This window comes from Tasmannia lanceolata, unplaced genomic scaffold (assembly GCF_043159265.1).
Source record: "Tasmannia lanceolata isolate RefF3 unplaced genomic scaffold, GAP_Taslan_0.1 ptg000012l, whole genome shotgun sequence".
Taxonomy (NCBI): Eukaryota; Viridiplantae; Streptophyta; class Magnoliopsida; order Canellales; family Winteraceae; genus Tasmannia; species Tasmannia lanceolata.
In genome coordinates, this window is record NW_027518689.1 from 32804957 (window position 1) to 32820781 (window position 15825).

General features: G+C 39.9%; 2 protein-coding genes across 2 annotated transcripts; both read right to left on the reverse strand.

The window, feature by feature from the left end:
• Positions 1–575: 575 nt before the first annotated feature.
• Positions 576–3511, reverse strand: LOC143887209 (protein FAR1-RELATED SEQUENCE 5-like). The gene is made up of 3 exons (XM_077391316.1): positions 1014–3511; positions 777–912; positions 576–696 (listed from the first exon to the last, which is right to left on the reverse strand). The coding sequence occupies exons 1-2, from the start codon at positions 3381–3383 to the stop codon at positions 802–804; spliced, it is 2481 nt and encodes an 826-aa protein (XP_077247431.1). The 5' UTR covers positions 3384–3511; the 3' UTR covers positions 576–696; positions 777–801.
• Positions 3512–9892: 6381 nt separating this feature from the next.
• On the reverse strand, positions 9893–12500 carry LOC143887210 (1-aminocyclopropane-1-carboxylate synthase-like). Its single transcript, XM_077391317.1, has 4 exons — positions 12284–12500; positions 12056–12187; positions 11523–11683; positions 9893–11182 (listed from the first exon to the last, which is right to left on the reverse strand). The coding sequence occupies exons 1-4, from the start codon at positions 12446–12448 to the stop codon at positions 10198–10200; spliced, it is 1443 nt and encodes a 480-aa protein (XP_077247432.1). The 5' UTR covers positions 12449–12500; the 3' UTR covers positions 9893–10197.
• Positions 12501–15825: the final 3325 nt, after the last annotated feature.

A 15825-nucleotide genomic window follows, 5' to 3' on the forward strand; every position in this document is an offset into this window, starting at 1 on the left:
GCCTTATAGCATTTCTGCCACGGAGGAAGCATATCCCTCGGTCTGGATGAAACAAATATAAGTGGAGGCGACCGTCGATCTAGGACATCATCCTATCAGCACAATATATACTAATTTTCATCACAGTAATAATCTATTGCTTACAATGAAAAAATATAACCTTTTGTAATTATTGCCATCACAATACAATGATTTTTCATTTTGCAGGATATGTTGATAGGTTGTTTGGATCGGCTACTACAGAATGGATGCTATCGGAGATTCTTAGAAACCCATGAAGAAGGCTCAGTATGAACTGTCATATGTAAAATTTTAATTGGCACTAATTGAGCAAAGTTGTGCCTTTGCAAAAAATGAATTTGAATCAAACTGAACCTGACCGGATTTTATGGTAAAAGCTCAACCTGAATTCCCAAAATTCAATCCTAGTTGCAGCCTACTTGGCCCTGGTCAAATTCGAGTTCATGATCTATTTAATAATAAGCCCAACTTGACATAATTTGTTATGGTTTGTTTCTCTGCATCATATTTTCAAACACTTGAGGACCAAAACACATAGAAATGAAGCAGCGACAAGAACAAAATCGACCCATAAACTAAAAACAATAACAGATACCCTACCCAACAAACTTTCTTCATTCCCACAGTAAAAACACAAACCACTGCTAAAAACACTTTCTTCTAGTCAGCCTTGCCCTGCATGAACAAGAATAAGGATCATCATCAGGCCGTTACAACTGATACAAATAAACCATTTCATGTGAAGTAGAAATTACCTCCATATTGTTGTTCAATCTATATTCAGTCTTCGTCTTCTTCCTCTGCCTCTTCATCTTCCTCCTCTGCCTCTTCGTCTTCCGCTACGTCTTCATCCTCCTGCACCTCCGTTGTGGGCACCTCTGTTGTGGGCATCTATGGACACATATTAAAGAAAAAAAGGTACTACATGTTAAATCCCGTGAACAATAAATATTTCAGGAAAAAAAAAGGAAAATGGTAGCAGTAATCCAAACCTTCCTTTTCTTTTGACACGTTGTCTGGTAATGGCCCAAAAGACCACAAATTCCACACTTCTTCCTCTTGCGCTGGGTTTGAGACAACTCTAAAGGAGATTTATGCCGTGTTGCTTTTTTCGGACGGCCTTTGCCTCTCACAACTTTGGGATCGCGAATAACAATCTCAGGGGTTTCCTTGATAAAGTTAGAATGCACTTGGCTGCCACTACATGGCATTGAAATTTGCTCAACCAACTTATTTTGTTCACATTCCGCTAACCAAGCATCAAAAGCTTCATTCATCTTCTTGAAGAGACTCTTATCACTCTGCATTTCTTCTAGAAGGCGTTGATGCTTTCCTATCAGGCACCATTTCTGAAGAGGAGTAGCGTCATCACTATCTTCTTCTCCTGTAGGCACTCCACCACCAACGTGATATCTCGCCCCAATACTCCATCTATGTAAGATATATCTCGCAGGAATGCTCGTTAAACGCTTCAAGGTCATAATGCGGAGTATATGTCTACATAAAATCCCTTCAATTTCAAACTTCGCACATGCACATGTAGCCTTTACACCCTCTTTAGATTCCTCATACACAACCTTCGACCATTTCCATATTGGGTCATCACTGAAACCAATAATGTATTCGGTGACGTTGCCATTCTTACATGTCTCATCTTCCCACAGATCAATACTTTCAGTAAACTCGGTTTGGAATATGGTAAACAATGCCCTCGTATAAAAATCTCCTACTTGGACTTCCAACCGATTTTTTCCTTTCAATACAGCTTTTGTTGATTTAGTATTGAAGTCTTCTTGAGATTCGGACTTACGACGAGCAACGAGTGCCCTATCATATTGTTGGACAAATTCTTGTAAAGTTGTGTTTTGATTGACGAAGCCATCAAAGAAGGCATTTATGCTCTCACTACGTGAACTGGATACCATGCCAGCAGTGAACGTGCCTCTAAAATAAACTGGCACCCAATGACTCCGCGACTCCCACATTTTCGCTATCCAGTCTTTTTCACCAATGTTATATTTCTCAACCATCTTTTTCCACTCCATCTCAGAATCTGATATTGTTTTCCTATAAAACCAATGAGAATAATCTTTTTCGAAGTCACTAGTTGGGTCTCTAAAAGCTGGAATATGCTCAACTAGATGCTTCTTGATGTGCCAATAGCAGAACCGATGGCGAGTACTAGGGAATACACTCTGAATTGCATTTCGCATTGCCCCATCCATATCGGTAATTATGCAACCAGGAGCCTTCCCAAACATACACCTCAACCATTGCTCAAACAACCATGTAAACGTCTCTTCCTTCTCGTCTGCTAGTAGTGCGCATCCAAAGAGGGCAGACTGTCTATGATGGTTCACCCCAGTAAATGGAGCGAAAGGCATCTGATACCTATTAGTCTTGTACGTAACATCGAAAACAATTACGTCACTAAATGTTAGGTACGCAGTCCTTGCCCGTGCGTCCGCCCAAAACATAGATCTTAAATTGTCCACCTCATCCAACTCCATAGAAAAGAAGAAGTTTGGATCTTCTGATCGTTTCTTTTGGAAATGTTCTGCTACTATGACTGCTTCTCTCCCCATATTGTTCTGTCTTCGTATTCTCAGACGGGAAACCACTTGATTGGTTGTGATTTGTGCATCTGATCCTTTACATGACTCATTAATAGCCCTCGCAATACCAGCAGGCGGCAACCCACTATCTCGGAGCAAATCTATCAAATTCTTACAGGCATTGCTCTTATGGAATCCATTATGTGAACGATGCAATCGTATTCTGTCAGGGGAAGTGAGAGCATGACAATGAGTGGGTTGAAAAGCAGTGACAACCCACTTACCATTTTTGAGTGATATCTCCAACTTCGCTTCACAACCCTCCCGCTTATGGCGACGCACTTTCACTTCTTTTCCAGCCTGTCTGTTATCATTCGAGCTTCTAAACCCCTCTTTATCGCATACGAATCTCCTCCATATTACAACTTTAGTATCCTTCTTCGAAGTAGCGGTCTTTGCTTTCCGAATTCCAAAGCCTGTAACCAATGCGTATAAATTATAATACTGATAGGCAGCTACTTCGTTCTCAAACTCCAAACCAACAAATGGTACAATACGTGCATTGCTCTGAGAATCATCCTTAATAGGCGTACTAAAGTTCCCACCACATCTCACATCATTATCACCTTCTACCAAAGCAGCCTCATTCAGATTTCCACTCCCATCAACCATAACTACTTCATCTCCACCAACTTTCTCATTTACTCCTTTAGCTTCCGACATTGTATCTTCAATCAAAAGTAACATATTTGCATCAATTTGATCAATAGATAACACACAAGGTTCCAACTCATTACTGCTATCCATCGGTTCTATACAACGTCTTCAATCCCTTCTCATAAGAACAACCACAGTAAATAAAAAGCCATAAGAAAATCATTCCAATCTCAAATAAACAACATTTTACTTCGAATTCAAAAATAGAAATAAAAGGTTTTCCCATTTTCATGCTAATGAGTTGTTACCAAAATCTATTTGTTTCCCTAAAAACCTTCTGTTTGAAAAATAAACAATAACCATCTAGCAAAAACCCACAGTTGGTTTGATTTGGGTTTTGATTTCTCTACAAACTCGCCCAAATCAAACCCCTTTGTTTTTTCTTTTTTTAAATCTCTACAAACTCGGCCAAATCAAAACCCACAAAGAACCGTAGCTTTCTCTACAGACTCACTTTGAAAAGAAAGCTCCGGTTTTGATTTTCTAAATCTCTGCAAATTGGTTAGTGGGTTATCTTGAAATGGGTTTTGAAATGGGTTATCTCAAAAAAAATCGTACCCTTCTTCTCTACAGATCGAACCCAAAATAAACCATACCCTTCTTCTCTACAGATCTTTCAAAAAACTGGGTTATCTTCAAATGGGTTTTGAAACAGATCGAACCCAAAAAAAACCGTACCCTTCTTCTCTACAGATTTTTCTAAAAACTGGGTTATCTTCAAATGGGTTTTGAAATGGGTTATCTCAAAAAGAACCGTACCCTTCTTCTCTACAGATCGAACCCAAAAAAAAAATGTACCCTTCTTCTCTACAGATCTTTCCGGAAAAAAAAAACCACCCATTCAATCGATTGCTTCAAAAGAAAAAAAACGAAGAGAAGAGAGTCAGAGAGAAAGTACCTGTGCAAATGGGTTTTCGTCGTGGGTTTGCAAATGGAGCTCTGCAACTCTACAGATCGAATGGGTTTTCGTCGTCTTCTCTACAGATCTTTCCGGAAAAACAAAACCCTCCCATTCAATCGATTGCTTCAAAAGTGAAAAAAAAACGAAGAGAAGAGAGTCAGAGAGAAAGTACCTGTTATATATATGGAGGTGGGTTTGCTTCGTCGTGGGTTTGCTTCGTTGTGGGTTTGCAAATGGAGGTCTGCAACTTTGTAGAGATGAATGGGTTTTTGCTTCGTCGTGGGTTTGCAAATGAACCTCTGCAACTTTGTAGAGATGAATGGGTTTTTGCTTCGTCGTTTTTTTCTAATGAACCTCTGCAACTGAGTAGAGAAGAATGGGTTTTTGTCATTCGTTTTTTTCTCAAAAGGAACAATGGCCAGGATTTATTACTTATGATCTAACGGCTTACAGAGTGGAAGGACCAGAATGGGGTTTTCTGGTCCGCCGACCAGACTCACTTTTTTCATATATATATATATATATATATATATATATATATATATTGAAAATTGACATATTTCATTAATATTAAGATAGCATTCGGGACCAGTAGTCCCATCCTGCTCTACAAAATATTAAGGTGGACTGGGCCGACATACCGGCACTAGTCCAAAAGAGATAAACAAAGCATTGACACTGGTTTGTATTCATCCATGTACTTCACAAAAACTGTTTTCTTTACATCATCTTTCCACTACAAAATATGTACCACCTATGCGTGATAAGGCCACCACTCACTACTGGCCAGAAACCTAGGATCTTAGAAACATTCTCATGCGAGAGTGGGGAAACAGATGGTATTGCCCTCTTTGAACTCAACACTTCCAAACTACTGCACCCCCCCCCCCCCAGGAAAAACCTAGCTAGAACATCCAGACCAAGCGAAGCGAAAGAACAAATCTCTCAAGCTACTGCAATAAAAAGTAAATTCTGGATATGTAACATGTCAATCGGCTACCAAGTATTCCTTCTGTCCTTAAACAAGGATAACCATTCTCTCCCTCTTGTCCATTGATTGAGATCATAGATGATTCGTACTCTGCCTTAACCAAGAAACTTAGAGCCAATTTTTGACTTATGACCCCTTACTACTGATTCTTTTGATCGAAACCATCCTCCTCAATTCTTTCCGCCCTTTCCTTGGCATCCCTTTCTCGTATGGCACAAAACATTTCTTTAGTTTTATCCAAATTTTCATCATAAGCAATTCCAAGAACATCCCCTACTCTTAGAAAATTATTGAATTGTTCCGGCTCTTAGGGTTCAGGAGACCTTAATACATCACTAAGACGTCTGCTTTTTCCTTGGATATCCCCATCAGGACCTCGCACCTCCCTATCGATGGGTTCGATATCTGGAACCAGCGGTCCATGATAATCAAGTTCATCCTTGTCCAAAGATGCTTTCCTCTCTTCCAAACCTGAAATAACTAGCTGCTTTTCCTCCTCCCATAGTCTCCTTCGGGTCTGCCTCTCTTTGTCTAAAATCTTGCTGAACATAGGAAGTTCCAGAAGGGGCACATGAAGGTTTGTTTCACTGATAGATTGAGAGGAGGCAATCTGAGAAGAGCAACTCGTCTCTTTCCTCTGCTGCATCCATTGCTTCTTAAGAGGACTTAAAAGGATTTTCGATGGAGTAGACGATACCTTTCGAGCTAACTTTTCATTAAAAGGGGTATCTTTCAGAAGGTCAAGGTCACCTTCCTTGAAATAGAAGGGGCTTCCAGGACTCCGAGGTAAATTCTTTCGAACCATCAGAGGGGAATAAACCAGCAAAGGAAATCTGGAGGCCGATTTCCTAAGCTTCTTTCTTAGAAGAGAGCCTTTAAGCTTTCTGTTCAAAGCAGATAATCCCCCTCGAGTTGCTAGGACACGTGCATTTTTTTTAGATTTTCCAAAAGAAATACCCCCTTTTTTCTTCTGAAGACCCTTCTCAAACAGACTTTTATTCTCTCTGAGGTGTCAATATTTTATTTTTAGAGAGTTCCTTTCATGGGCCAAAATAAGATTACAGCTGTCCGCAACAGCCTTCCTTCCCGCTTTTCTTTTCTCGCCCCAAAGCATTACTTTTGAGGCTTTGTGGACCCGCTTACCTCCATCCCTGATCTCAGGGCCCCTCAAGACAGCTATCCTACTCTCTGACAAATTAGCTGACTCAAGTTCTGCATTCTCGGGATAGACAATCTTTGATTCAAAATTTGAAATAGGGCCCAACAACGGCTCCCTGACATCATCCGAATTCTCAATGCTACCTACAACGACCTTTCCTGGCTCTACCCTCATCGACGGTGACCCCTTTTTAGTGGATTGGAATCCAAAACCGACAAAAAGAATTGAGTTGTCTTTACTACTGGATTCTCCCACAACAGACAACGCCAGGCTATTTATACCTCCTTTGGAAACCACCTTAGCTCCCACCGAATAAACAAAGGAATTGATCTTTAAATTCAGTAAAGAGGAAATGGATTTCTAGAGAGAACTCAAGATTAAAGCAGAAGCATACGTCAAACAGTGGTCATGGTTGCCATAAAGCTCGGTTTGAATAACCTGACCCAATTGATTCCCAAGAAGCTCCACAGTTGTAGTAGCCCAGGCGTGGAGGGGAATGTCATAAAATCTGACCCTGATAGTTCTGCCACCAGTATTTTATGCCGGAAACCAAGGATTCAGAGAAGAAAGATATTCATCCAATGCATCTGCACCTCTCCTAAGGATAGAAGTAGCCTGATACTCTGAGTCAAAACTAAAAAGCACATCCATGGCATTAATAGAGAAAGGCTTAGGTAGATTATGAAGATTCCATTGTTTCTTCGCCCATTCCCACACATCTTCAAGCATCCAAGACCCTAATTTAAGGCTTCCAATAAGATAGCGCTTCAAATATCCTTTTCTTTCCTCTATTAATCCATCTGGGATATCAATTACGAAGCCTTTGCTGGTAACAACCTCGACAGATCGAGGATTTCTTAGGCCTCCATTCCAGATTAGGATTGTTGTTTCTAGGATTACCCTCTCCATTTCTCTTAGTCAAATATTTTCTGCAGATATATCGGGCTCCAAAATTTCGGTACCTGCATTTTGGACACATCCAATCACTAGCATTTGCCGTAATCTGTCTATTAGATTCAGTAGGTCGACGGCCCGGTGCACTTCTAGCCCCGAAATCCAACCTCCTACCCCTCGTAGCTCTGTCCTCAATGCTTCCCAGGGATCCCGTATGTGATCTTGGACTAGCCCGAATCGGTCTAACTGCATTAATCTCTTGGCCATAACCAAAAAGCAATCTTCGGCAACAAGGGTTGGAGATCCCCAGGGAATCAAATATTTCCAAATAAGAGTTACCTCCATCAATACAAGCGAGGAATAAACCTAATAATCTCTCAAGATTAAGTCCACAAGAGCAGAAAAACGATTCTGATGGAGGATCAGATTCAATAGATCTCGGAGGGCTGAGACAACGGCTTCTAAAAATATCCCTAATGGTCATCTTCCTTTTTTTTTTATCTCAAATATTTCTGACTAAGGATTTACGAGAATGCTTTATATGATTTTGCTGCTTGAGTTGGGTTGCGCGTTCCATGCTTGACAAAATGCATGTGCAATAGGACTTTTAATAATTCGTCGAGTGGTGCTTTCCTTGTCTGCAACATTCGACAAACAATGTGTGATGGTTATGAAGTAATTGAGGTTTACTCTTCTCTCTTTTATAGTAGAACTCCACTACACGTGCAGGATTTTAACCTCAGTTGAGCAATGGACATTTATACATAAATGCTGAATCCACATCCCAACTGCTGAATCCACATCCCAACTGCTTAGACAATGTAACACTCAACTTGCTTCAAATCATTTCCACACCTGTGCAAGAATTAATGTGGAGTTTCACCTCTTGGTTTGTAAAGAATATGGGCTGCTCATAGGCAGTGTGGTCATCTTCTCTAAGGAATTTGATTAAAGCATCAAAAGTGGTACCAAATTTTCTATCTAATTTGTCTTCTAGCAGAATTATTTGGAAGGACAAGTCATATTCGAGAGCCACCTTGTGCTAGCTAATTACCAGTTCAGAATTATGAACTTAGTGACCAACTGCAGCCATCTACACATCCTCAGTTGGGTTGGCCTAGGATTTCTAAACTTTGAGACACCATAGCAATAGTTTGCTGCCATTGTTCTTGAAAGCTAATTGTATTTGAACAGGCACATGACTTTGCTGTGGTATTAAACATTATCCGAGAAAACAAGGTTGAACATGATTAATGATATTTCTTATTGACTCAGAACCTGAGATAATATCAAGATACGAGAATGATCCTCTCAAATTCAGTTTGTCACTTGCTTAGTGTGTGTGTGAACTGCAAAAGAATATTTAAATTACTCAACTTTTAGTTGCTATTTGGAACCGAAGGAACATAAATGGTTGCACGTCTAAAAGAACATTTCCCACATAGTAGAAAGTAAAATTTTAGCTTTGAGATGCACAAAAACTAGGTACTGCAGCATTGTTAGTGTGGCAGTTACATTTTCTGGGCATTGACAGAACTATGAGTTATTCTTCCACCTAGCTACCACTGATATCATCAGTAGCTCAACTCCAAGAGCAGATCAGTATGTACCATGTTGCATAAGGTTTAGTGTTGTTATCACAATTCGTGTAACTGATACAATGTCAAGGGTAGTTCGGTGCGCAATTGAACCATATCAGTTCAGACTACTGGAACTGTGTCTGCAAGTGGTGTTTCAGCCAAGATGACATTGGGCATTGTCTGCAGGCTTTCGATTGCTGATCATGGATCTGTTTCAATTTTGCTCAGGAATGGCAAGATTGTTTCTTCCCTTATGTGGTGGAAGGTCTGAGCTTGAGGACAACCTCTTTTCAAGAAGGGGAGTTTGATGCAGTAGCATCTCCTTGATAAACATCACCTCCCCTTAGTGTAGGTATCTTTGCTTGTTCATGTGACGTCTTGTTTAGACATTTTACTTGATGTAATTGTCCTTAATGGTCTTTTTTGTTTCGTTAGGGGTAATTTAGGCAACTCATGTTGTATTAAGGGTTGCCTATATAAAGCCTCTTCCCCTCTCATTTGTAAAAGTTTTTGAATTGAAATTTTAGGAGAGATTCTCTTTTGAGAGAAATTTGAGATAGAGTTTTGGCTCTTCTCTTTATCCCTCTTAGGATTATGGAATTTAAAGATTAGAGTGCTAATCTTGCTTCCATGTCTTTCATCATTTCTTGTTGAATGCAAGAATCAGTCTGTGATTCCGCGCTTGATCGAACTCGTGCATCCCCTCGCCTGTAGCACTGATCAAATCATCCGACGATTCCGCGCTTGATTGAGCTCGTGTGTCCACTCGCTCGTGGTGTAGATCAAAATCTACCATTCTATAAAAAAAAAAAAGAAATAGGAAGAAAGGAAGAAAATTTCAGATCTATTCGATCTCCAAGATCATCGACGAACGCTTCCAAATCCAACTGCGTCACAGACCAGCTGCGAAATGCCTTTTGCGATGGACCCTAGCAAATCCTTCGCTATAAATTAAACAAAAATCTATGTGAACCCATTAATAATATCATTTACTTTTTTGTATCCCTCGTGTCAGGAGAGAGAGAGAGAGAGAGAGAGAGAGAGAGAGAGAGAGAGAGAGTATTATTATTATACAAGAGGGCTTCTATAATGTTATGAGCCCCATATATAACTTTTAAACAATTGCCTTAAAAAATCGAGGTACAACCAATTTCCCCCTAAATTCAATCAAAAGGCAACAGAAAACAAAGAAATCCAGCTCTCATTTCCTTCTATCTGCTTATTAAGTTATTAGCTTCCTATCTAACTGTTTTATTCTGAGTTGGAATGCACATAAATCCAAAGATGGGAGAGCACCGACTATATATTAGAGGCTACACAGGAAAGAATGCATGAAATTCATTTAGGGGACATGTCTGCACCATTGGAGCAGCAGTTCTTCATATCGGGGCATGAACCAGTGGCGAGTGAGGCGACATTATGCCAGGTGTTGTAGTGACATCTTCAAACCTTAGAGAAGGGAAGCTTAGTCGAAGACTCCGCTGCCAATGTTTTTTTTTCGACGATTGTGCAGCTCCATTAACCTGAGACACAAATGTGTGTATCCTCTGAAGAGCCACATTCATGGTCTCATCATCCATATTGGCGAAGCAAACCCTAAACCAACCAGGCTCAGAGCAATGGAAAGAAGAACCCGGTGAGACATTAAGCTTAACTTCGTTGACTATTATATGCCACAGTGCAATTTCTGCCTCTATTGTTGCATCCTTTAGTAAAGATCTCAAGTCCATCCAACAGAATAGACCTGCGTTGCTCTTCAAACAATTAATCCCTACTCGAGCGAGTCCCTGCGTGAAGAGATCGTGCCTCGCCGCTAACCTCCTCGCGTTCTCCGCCGTGATATTCTCCATGAATTCTTCGTCTGAGAGCATCAAAGCTATTAGGTGTTGGGTTTGTGTTGAGACTAGTCCAAAGCTTGACATCTTGCGAGCACAATTCACCACAACGTCGTTGTATGAGTAAACTATGCCTATTCGAAAGCCCGGGAACCCCATATCTTTCGAGAGGCTGTATAGGACATGGATGAGGTCCCTATTGAACTTGGTATCTTCTTCTATCATCTCGGAGATGCCGATGAACGGAGGGTGGCTAAAGACGGTGGCGGCGTAAATCTCGTCGCAGACTAGATGGATGTTCTTCTCATTGATGAAGCCCAAGATGCTTCTTAGGGTTTCTCTATCTAATACGGTCCCAAGTGGGTTAGATGGATTTGTTATAATTAGACCTTTTACTTTGATGTTGGCTTCCTGGGCTTTCTCATATGCAGACTCTAATGCGACTCTGGTGATTTTGAAGTTGTTTGAACTCTCACAGACGATGGGGACTAGTTGCGCTCCTGTTCGCCATCTTAAGTCTCGATCAAATCTGCAATTCAGTGGTAATTTTATTAATTAAATTGATATATAAAAAAGAATTGGGTAGAATATGGTTTATGATGTAGATGCTAAAAGAGAAATGTCACAAGTTCTACAAGTTATATACTGAGCCATGAGATGCAAATGACTGGTGAAAAAAGGAATCATGTTATAGGAGTTGATTCATCAAGTTCAAAAGATAAACAGGAAAATGCATCATTTTCTATGTTGCTTAGAAAGGCCCAATCAGAGAGCAAATGCAACCAATTTGTGTCTATATACTATTATTTCTACATGATTCTATGTTTTCCATGCATTAAAATTCAAAAAAGAAAAAAGAAGAAAATTACGCTGGATAATAAGGTGTGGGTACTAGGAAGGCATCGCCAGGATCTGCGAGGCAAAACACTATCATTTCAAGAGCTCCAGTGGCTCCAGCACTCATAACAATTCTCTCAGGGTCGATCTTGGCTCTCCCTCGTCTCACTTTCTCCATGAACTTCGCAATAGCCTGTGCATTAAACATCCTTATTATTATTATCATCATAACCCATTTACATTATGACTATAACGACATTAATATTCACAACCCCTTGTTTTGATATTGGCACCCGTCTAAATAAATGTGCAATTGAGAAGGTGGGCTTCAATGAGCACCGCACATTATTTTTATAGTTTTAACTTTCACTGTCTAAAGAATCCGAGACGTTTGCAGTTATTTGGACGTACACACTACCTACGGTGTGCATTGTCGAGGGTCCCCTTTGCCAGTAACCATGACTCATAATTGTGCAGTGAAAAGTGGAATATAAAGGGCACAGAGAAAAGAAGCAGGAAAGCACAGAAAATAACATAACCAAGAAAGGTGCATCGAGATTTGTACATTTCTGAACGCTGGCAAGCCGTGATAATCCTGAAATATTGCAGTATCTTTAAATTTCGAAATCCCTTCGGCAGTGCAAATGGACGCCTTTGGGTTTTTCTTCAACCACTCTTCCACCAAATCAAAAGAAAGCTGCCAAAAACAAAGGAAAAAAGACAAAACCATTAGTTTCATGTTCCATTAATCTCATTTGAAAATGGAACTGACAAGAGAGAGAGAGAGAGAGACCTGATTTTCAGCAAGACCCATTTGGATAACCCCTTGAGGGTTTTGTGTGGGATGGTAAGGATCACAATCGTATGCCTTCCACCCATCAAAGTAACTAGAGTTTTCGCCATGCCCATTGTTGGTTGCTATCTTAGACAACAAGTGCTGCTCATTACCTGACCCCATATCAATAGATTAAGATAAAAATATAGAAGCAATGGAATACGAAAGACAAGTATTTGAAACTTTGAATGTAGGTAGATATGGAGGGAAACCAATCCCTTTTTATAGACTTGGGAACTAAGATATTTCAACGTTCAAAATTCCCACATTCTTAACTCTCTCTGTCTCTGTCTCTGTCTCTGTCTCTCGCGCGCGCACGAGAGAGAGAGAGAGAGTTGAGTTCTTCCACAGCTCTTCTTTTTCCTTTGGTTAGAAAACAAAAACATTCTTCTCCATGGAAATTTAGGAAGGTTCACACGAAGGTAGCACTATATCTATCAGTGCTGGTGTGGTGCTGACGCACCTAATGAGGCACTTTTCCACCTAAAAATCTATAGTTCTTACGTTTGGAGATCTTCCCACAGCTATTTTATTTGCCTGTTTGTTTGGACAATGATTGTGTCTGAACGGGAGCCAGTTTTTGGGCGTGCAATTCAACTAAAATATACGCCCACACCATATAATTACCGCACTCAATTTAGGGCGAAGATATTTTCACCCCCCACCCATTAGGCATGCGCTGCCCTTATAAGGTGATTTGACGTCACAAAGCATTAAAGTTGCACACTGTTCAAGTCAAATCACCTTACAAGGGGAGCACATACGTAATGCAGGGGGGTGAAAACATCATCTTTACCAGCTTTTTTTATTCTCGCTATCAAAGACCATTTGTGATTTGATGTTGTTTCGGCAAATGGCTTCCAACACGCTTTTTAGGTAGGGGCACTGGTGCAAATCCGAATTAGAAAAATGCATTCGACAATTCTGACCCGCAAAGCCTATTTCTTCGCCTTATGTGAAAAGTAAGATTTTTAGGAGTGCCATCTAGTCGCTTCAAAGGATTCTCTATATGTAATTTCTATATGAGGCTGTCATGGATGACCTCGACATAGGCACTACTCACTTTCTTTTACACTCTCCTTATTTGGATGCCATCTTAGAACCTAATTTAAAAGAACAAAATACCATTATTAAAAAATGGCAGCCCATATGTCAGTCTCCTTCATATTATACTCTTCTAAGCATTACTATACATATTTACCACTTGTTTATGTGGTGTTCACCAACTTCTGCTCTATCCAACGACACAAATGAATTTGTGAGATCGCAGTCTCCTAATCTGAGGCTTCAAAGCATGGCTCATCGATACATCACCTATTTCTTTTAGATTACAGGTGGGTCCATTGTCTGTGTGTGAAACAACCAATTACTGCAAAAGCGTAAGATATTAGAGTTGTTATTTAATCAGTCATACTTCAACACTCTCCCTCTCAGGGGCGGAGCCAGGAATTTACACTTGGGGGGCCAGGCTAATTTACACTTCCAGTGCCTTGGTCATTTATTTGTTTTTTTTTTTTTTTTTGCTTTTTTTTTTTGGGGGGGGGGGGGGGGGGGCATATATAGGGATTTTCCAAGTACTATGAAAGGGATTTTGCAAGTCATTGGAGGCCGTGGCTACCCCCCACGCTATATGTCCCTCTGTCCCTGCTCCCTCTTTTAGGTCAGCCGTACATGTGGATTTTTAATATCAAATAGTTGTGGTATTTTAAACCCAGGACCTGCCGTGAGGCAACTGATATCAAGGAAAACAACCAATTACTCCAAAAGTTTAAACTGTTAATAGTAATTGTTATTGGGAAATGATATCTGAGCCAAATTGTTTTGATAAACATGCGCTCCACTTGTTTGTCGTGTAATATTGAAAAGGCTTTACGAGCTTTTTGAGAACCGTAATATCCTCTGACACCCCTTTAAATACTACACGACAGACAAGTGGAGCGGATGTTTATCAAAACACTTCGGTGCAGATATCATTTCCCTTGTTATTTTAACATTTGTACTTCAACAGCGCATGCGTTCGGCTGATGGCGTGCGTCACATGACTCACAACATTAGGTTTCATCTTTATTTTCCAAATGAAATACTTCTTTATTTGCTCGTCAAATATCTTTAGTACATATCACTACAAGATACGTAGAAATATCCAATATAATAAAGAAGTTGCTTATTGGTGGTTGAGTTTTTCGGGATCATCTTTCCTGGTCAGCACTCGTCTTTACAGCCTTCATTCTCATTAGAGTCAGAGCAATTTGTCTGGTGTCAAAGAAAAAACCCATACACATTCAAATATTTGACCGTAGAATCTTGAAGATATGGAAGATGAACAATATATATATATATAGTGGCAACATCAGTGGCCTTAATTTATTTTTTATATATATATATATATATATATATATATATATATATATATATATATATATAATAAATTAAGGCCACTGATGTTGCCACTATATATATATATATATATATATATATATATATATATATATATATATATATATTAAGGCCACTGATGTTGCCACTAACATATTTTAATAATTGCACAAACTCCAGCTCATACTATTTTATATAGGGAAATGATATTCCCCCCACTCAACGTCATTCGTTAAGTTTTAAAGGCGAGGAAAAACATTAAAGGGGTGAATTTATCCTTAGGCAGTGAACCATTCTCACAGAAACCGTTAGGTGGGTGTGTGTGTTGGATACCCGTCAAAGCTATTACTATTCCTAAATAAGTTTTCAAAAACCAATTAGAAAAGAAAAGACAAACTGAGTTTGTGCAATTATTAAAACATAGTAGTTCTAATATCAGCAGCCTAAATTAAAACGCTTTTTTTTGGCATAGAAAAAGAAAAATAGTGAGCACAGATGAAAAAAAATAGTTGATCTTACTCGGCTTGTCCTTGGTTAGTTGCCATAATATCCCTCTCAGGGCCTCTGCTAAGTGTGCTCCCTTTGCCATTTTGATCTGCTTGTGGATTATATTATTTGATGTATCTTTTCTTTCTTGGCGCCGCTTTAGGCCCCCTCTGTAATCTGGTTTTTCTCTATCTATATTTCTGGTCGGGGTCTGCCTAACCCCATCTTGCCCATCAAAAAAAAAAGATGAAAACAAATAAGGGCTTTTTTCTCATGGGCGCTGATATCCCCCCCCCCCCCCCCCCCCCCCCCGACGGCTTCCTAACGTTAAACGTTAGGATCTAACGTAAATGTCACAACAGGAACAGTTGGTGGGCCCAACAGAAACCGTTGGTGGAATGGTGGGCCCATCTTTGAACAACGTAGGGGCCGCCCATACCACACCATAGGATAATCCAAACCGTCTATTTGATGGGCCATAAACGTAAAAGGTTGCATCCCAAAATATCATTTCCATAGGCTGATCCCAGCCCTCCGATCTAAATAGAAACTACATCTTATGCAACCTCTATAGATTGTGGGGTTGATCATCCTATGGAAATGATTTTTGGAGCACAGCCTATTTACATTGTGGCCCA

Bases quoted from the DNA above. Each gene is read 5' to 3' on its own strand.
- LOC143887209 (XM_077391316.1), bottom strand. From the start codon at position 3,383: ATGGATAGCAGTAATGAGTTGGAACCTTGTGTGTTATCTATTGATCAA. The intron at 913-1,013 runs GTTTGGATTACT...ATGTGTCCATAG, and splicing joins CGTGTCAAAAGAAAAGGAAG to ATGCCCACAACAGAGGTGCC.
- LOC143887210 (XM_077391317.1), bottom strand. From the start codon at position 12,448: ATGGGGTCAGGTAATGAGCAGCACTTGTTGTCTAAGATAGCAACCAAC. The intron at 11,684-12,055 runs GTACAAATCTCG...TTTAATGCACAG, and splicing joins GCTTGCCAGCGTTCAGAAAT to GCTATTGCGAAGTTCATGGA. The intron at 11,183-11,522 runs GTAATTTTCTTC...ACTGAATTGCAG, and splicing joins CCCACACCTTATTATCCAGC to ATTTGATCGAGACTTAAGAT.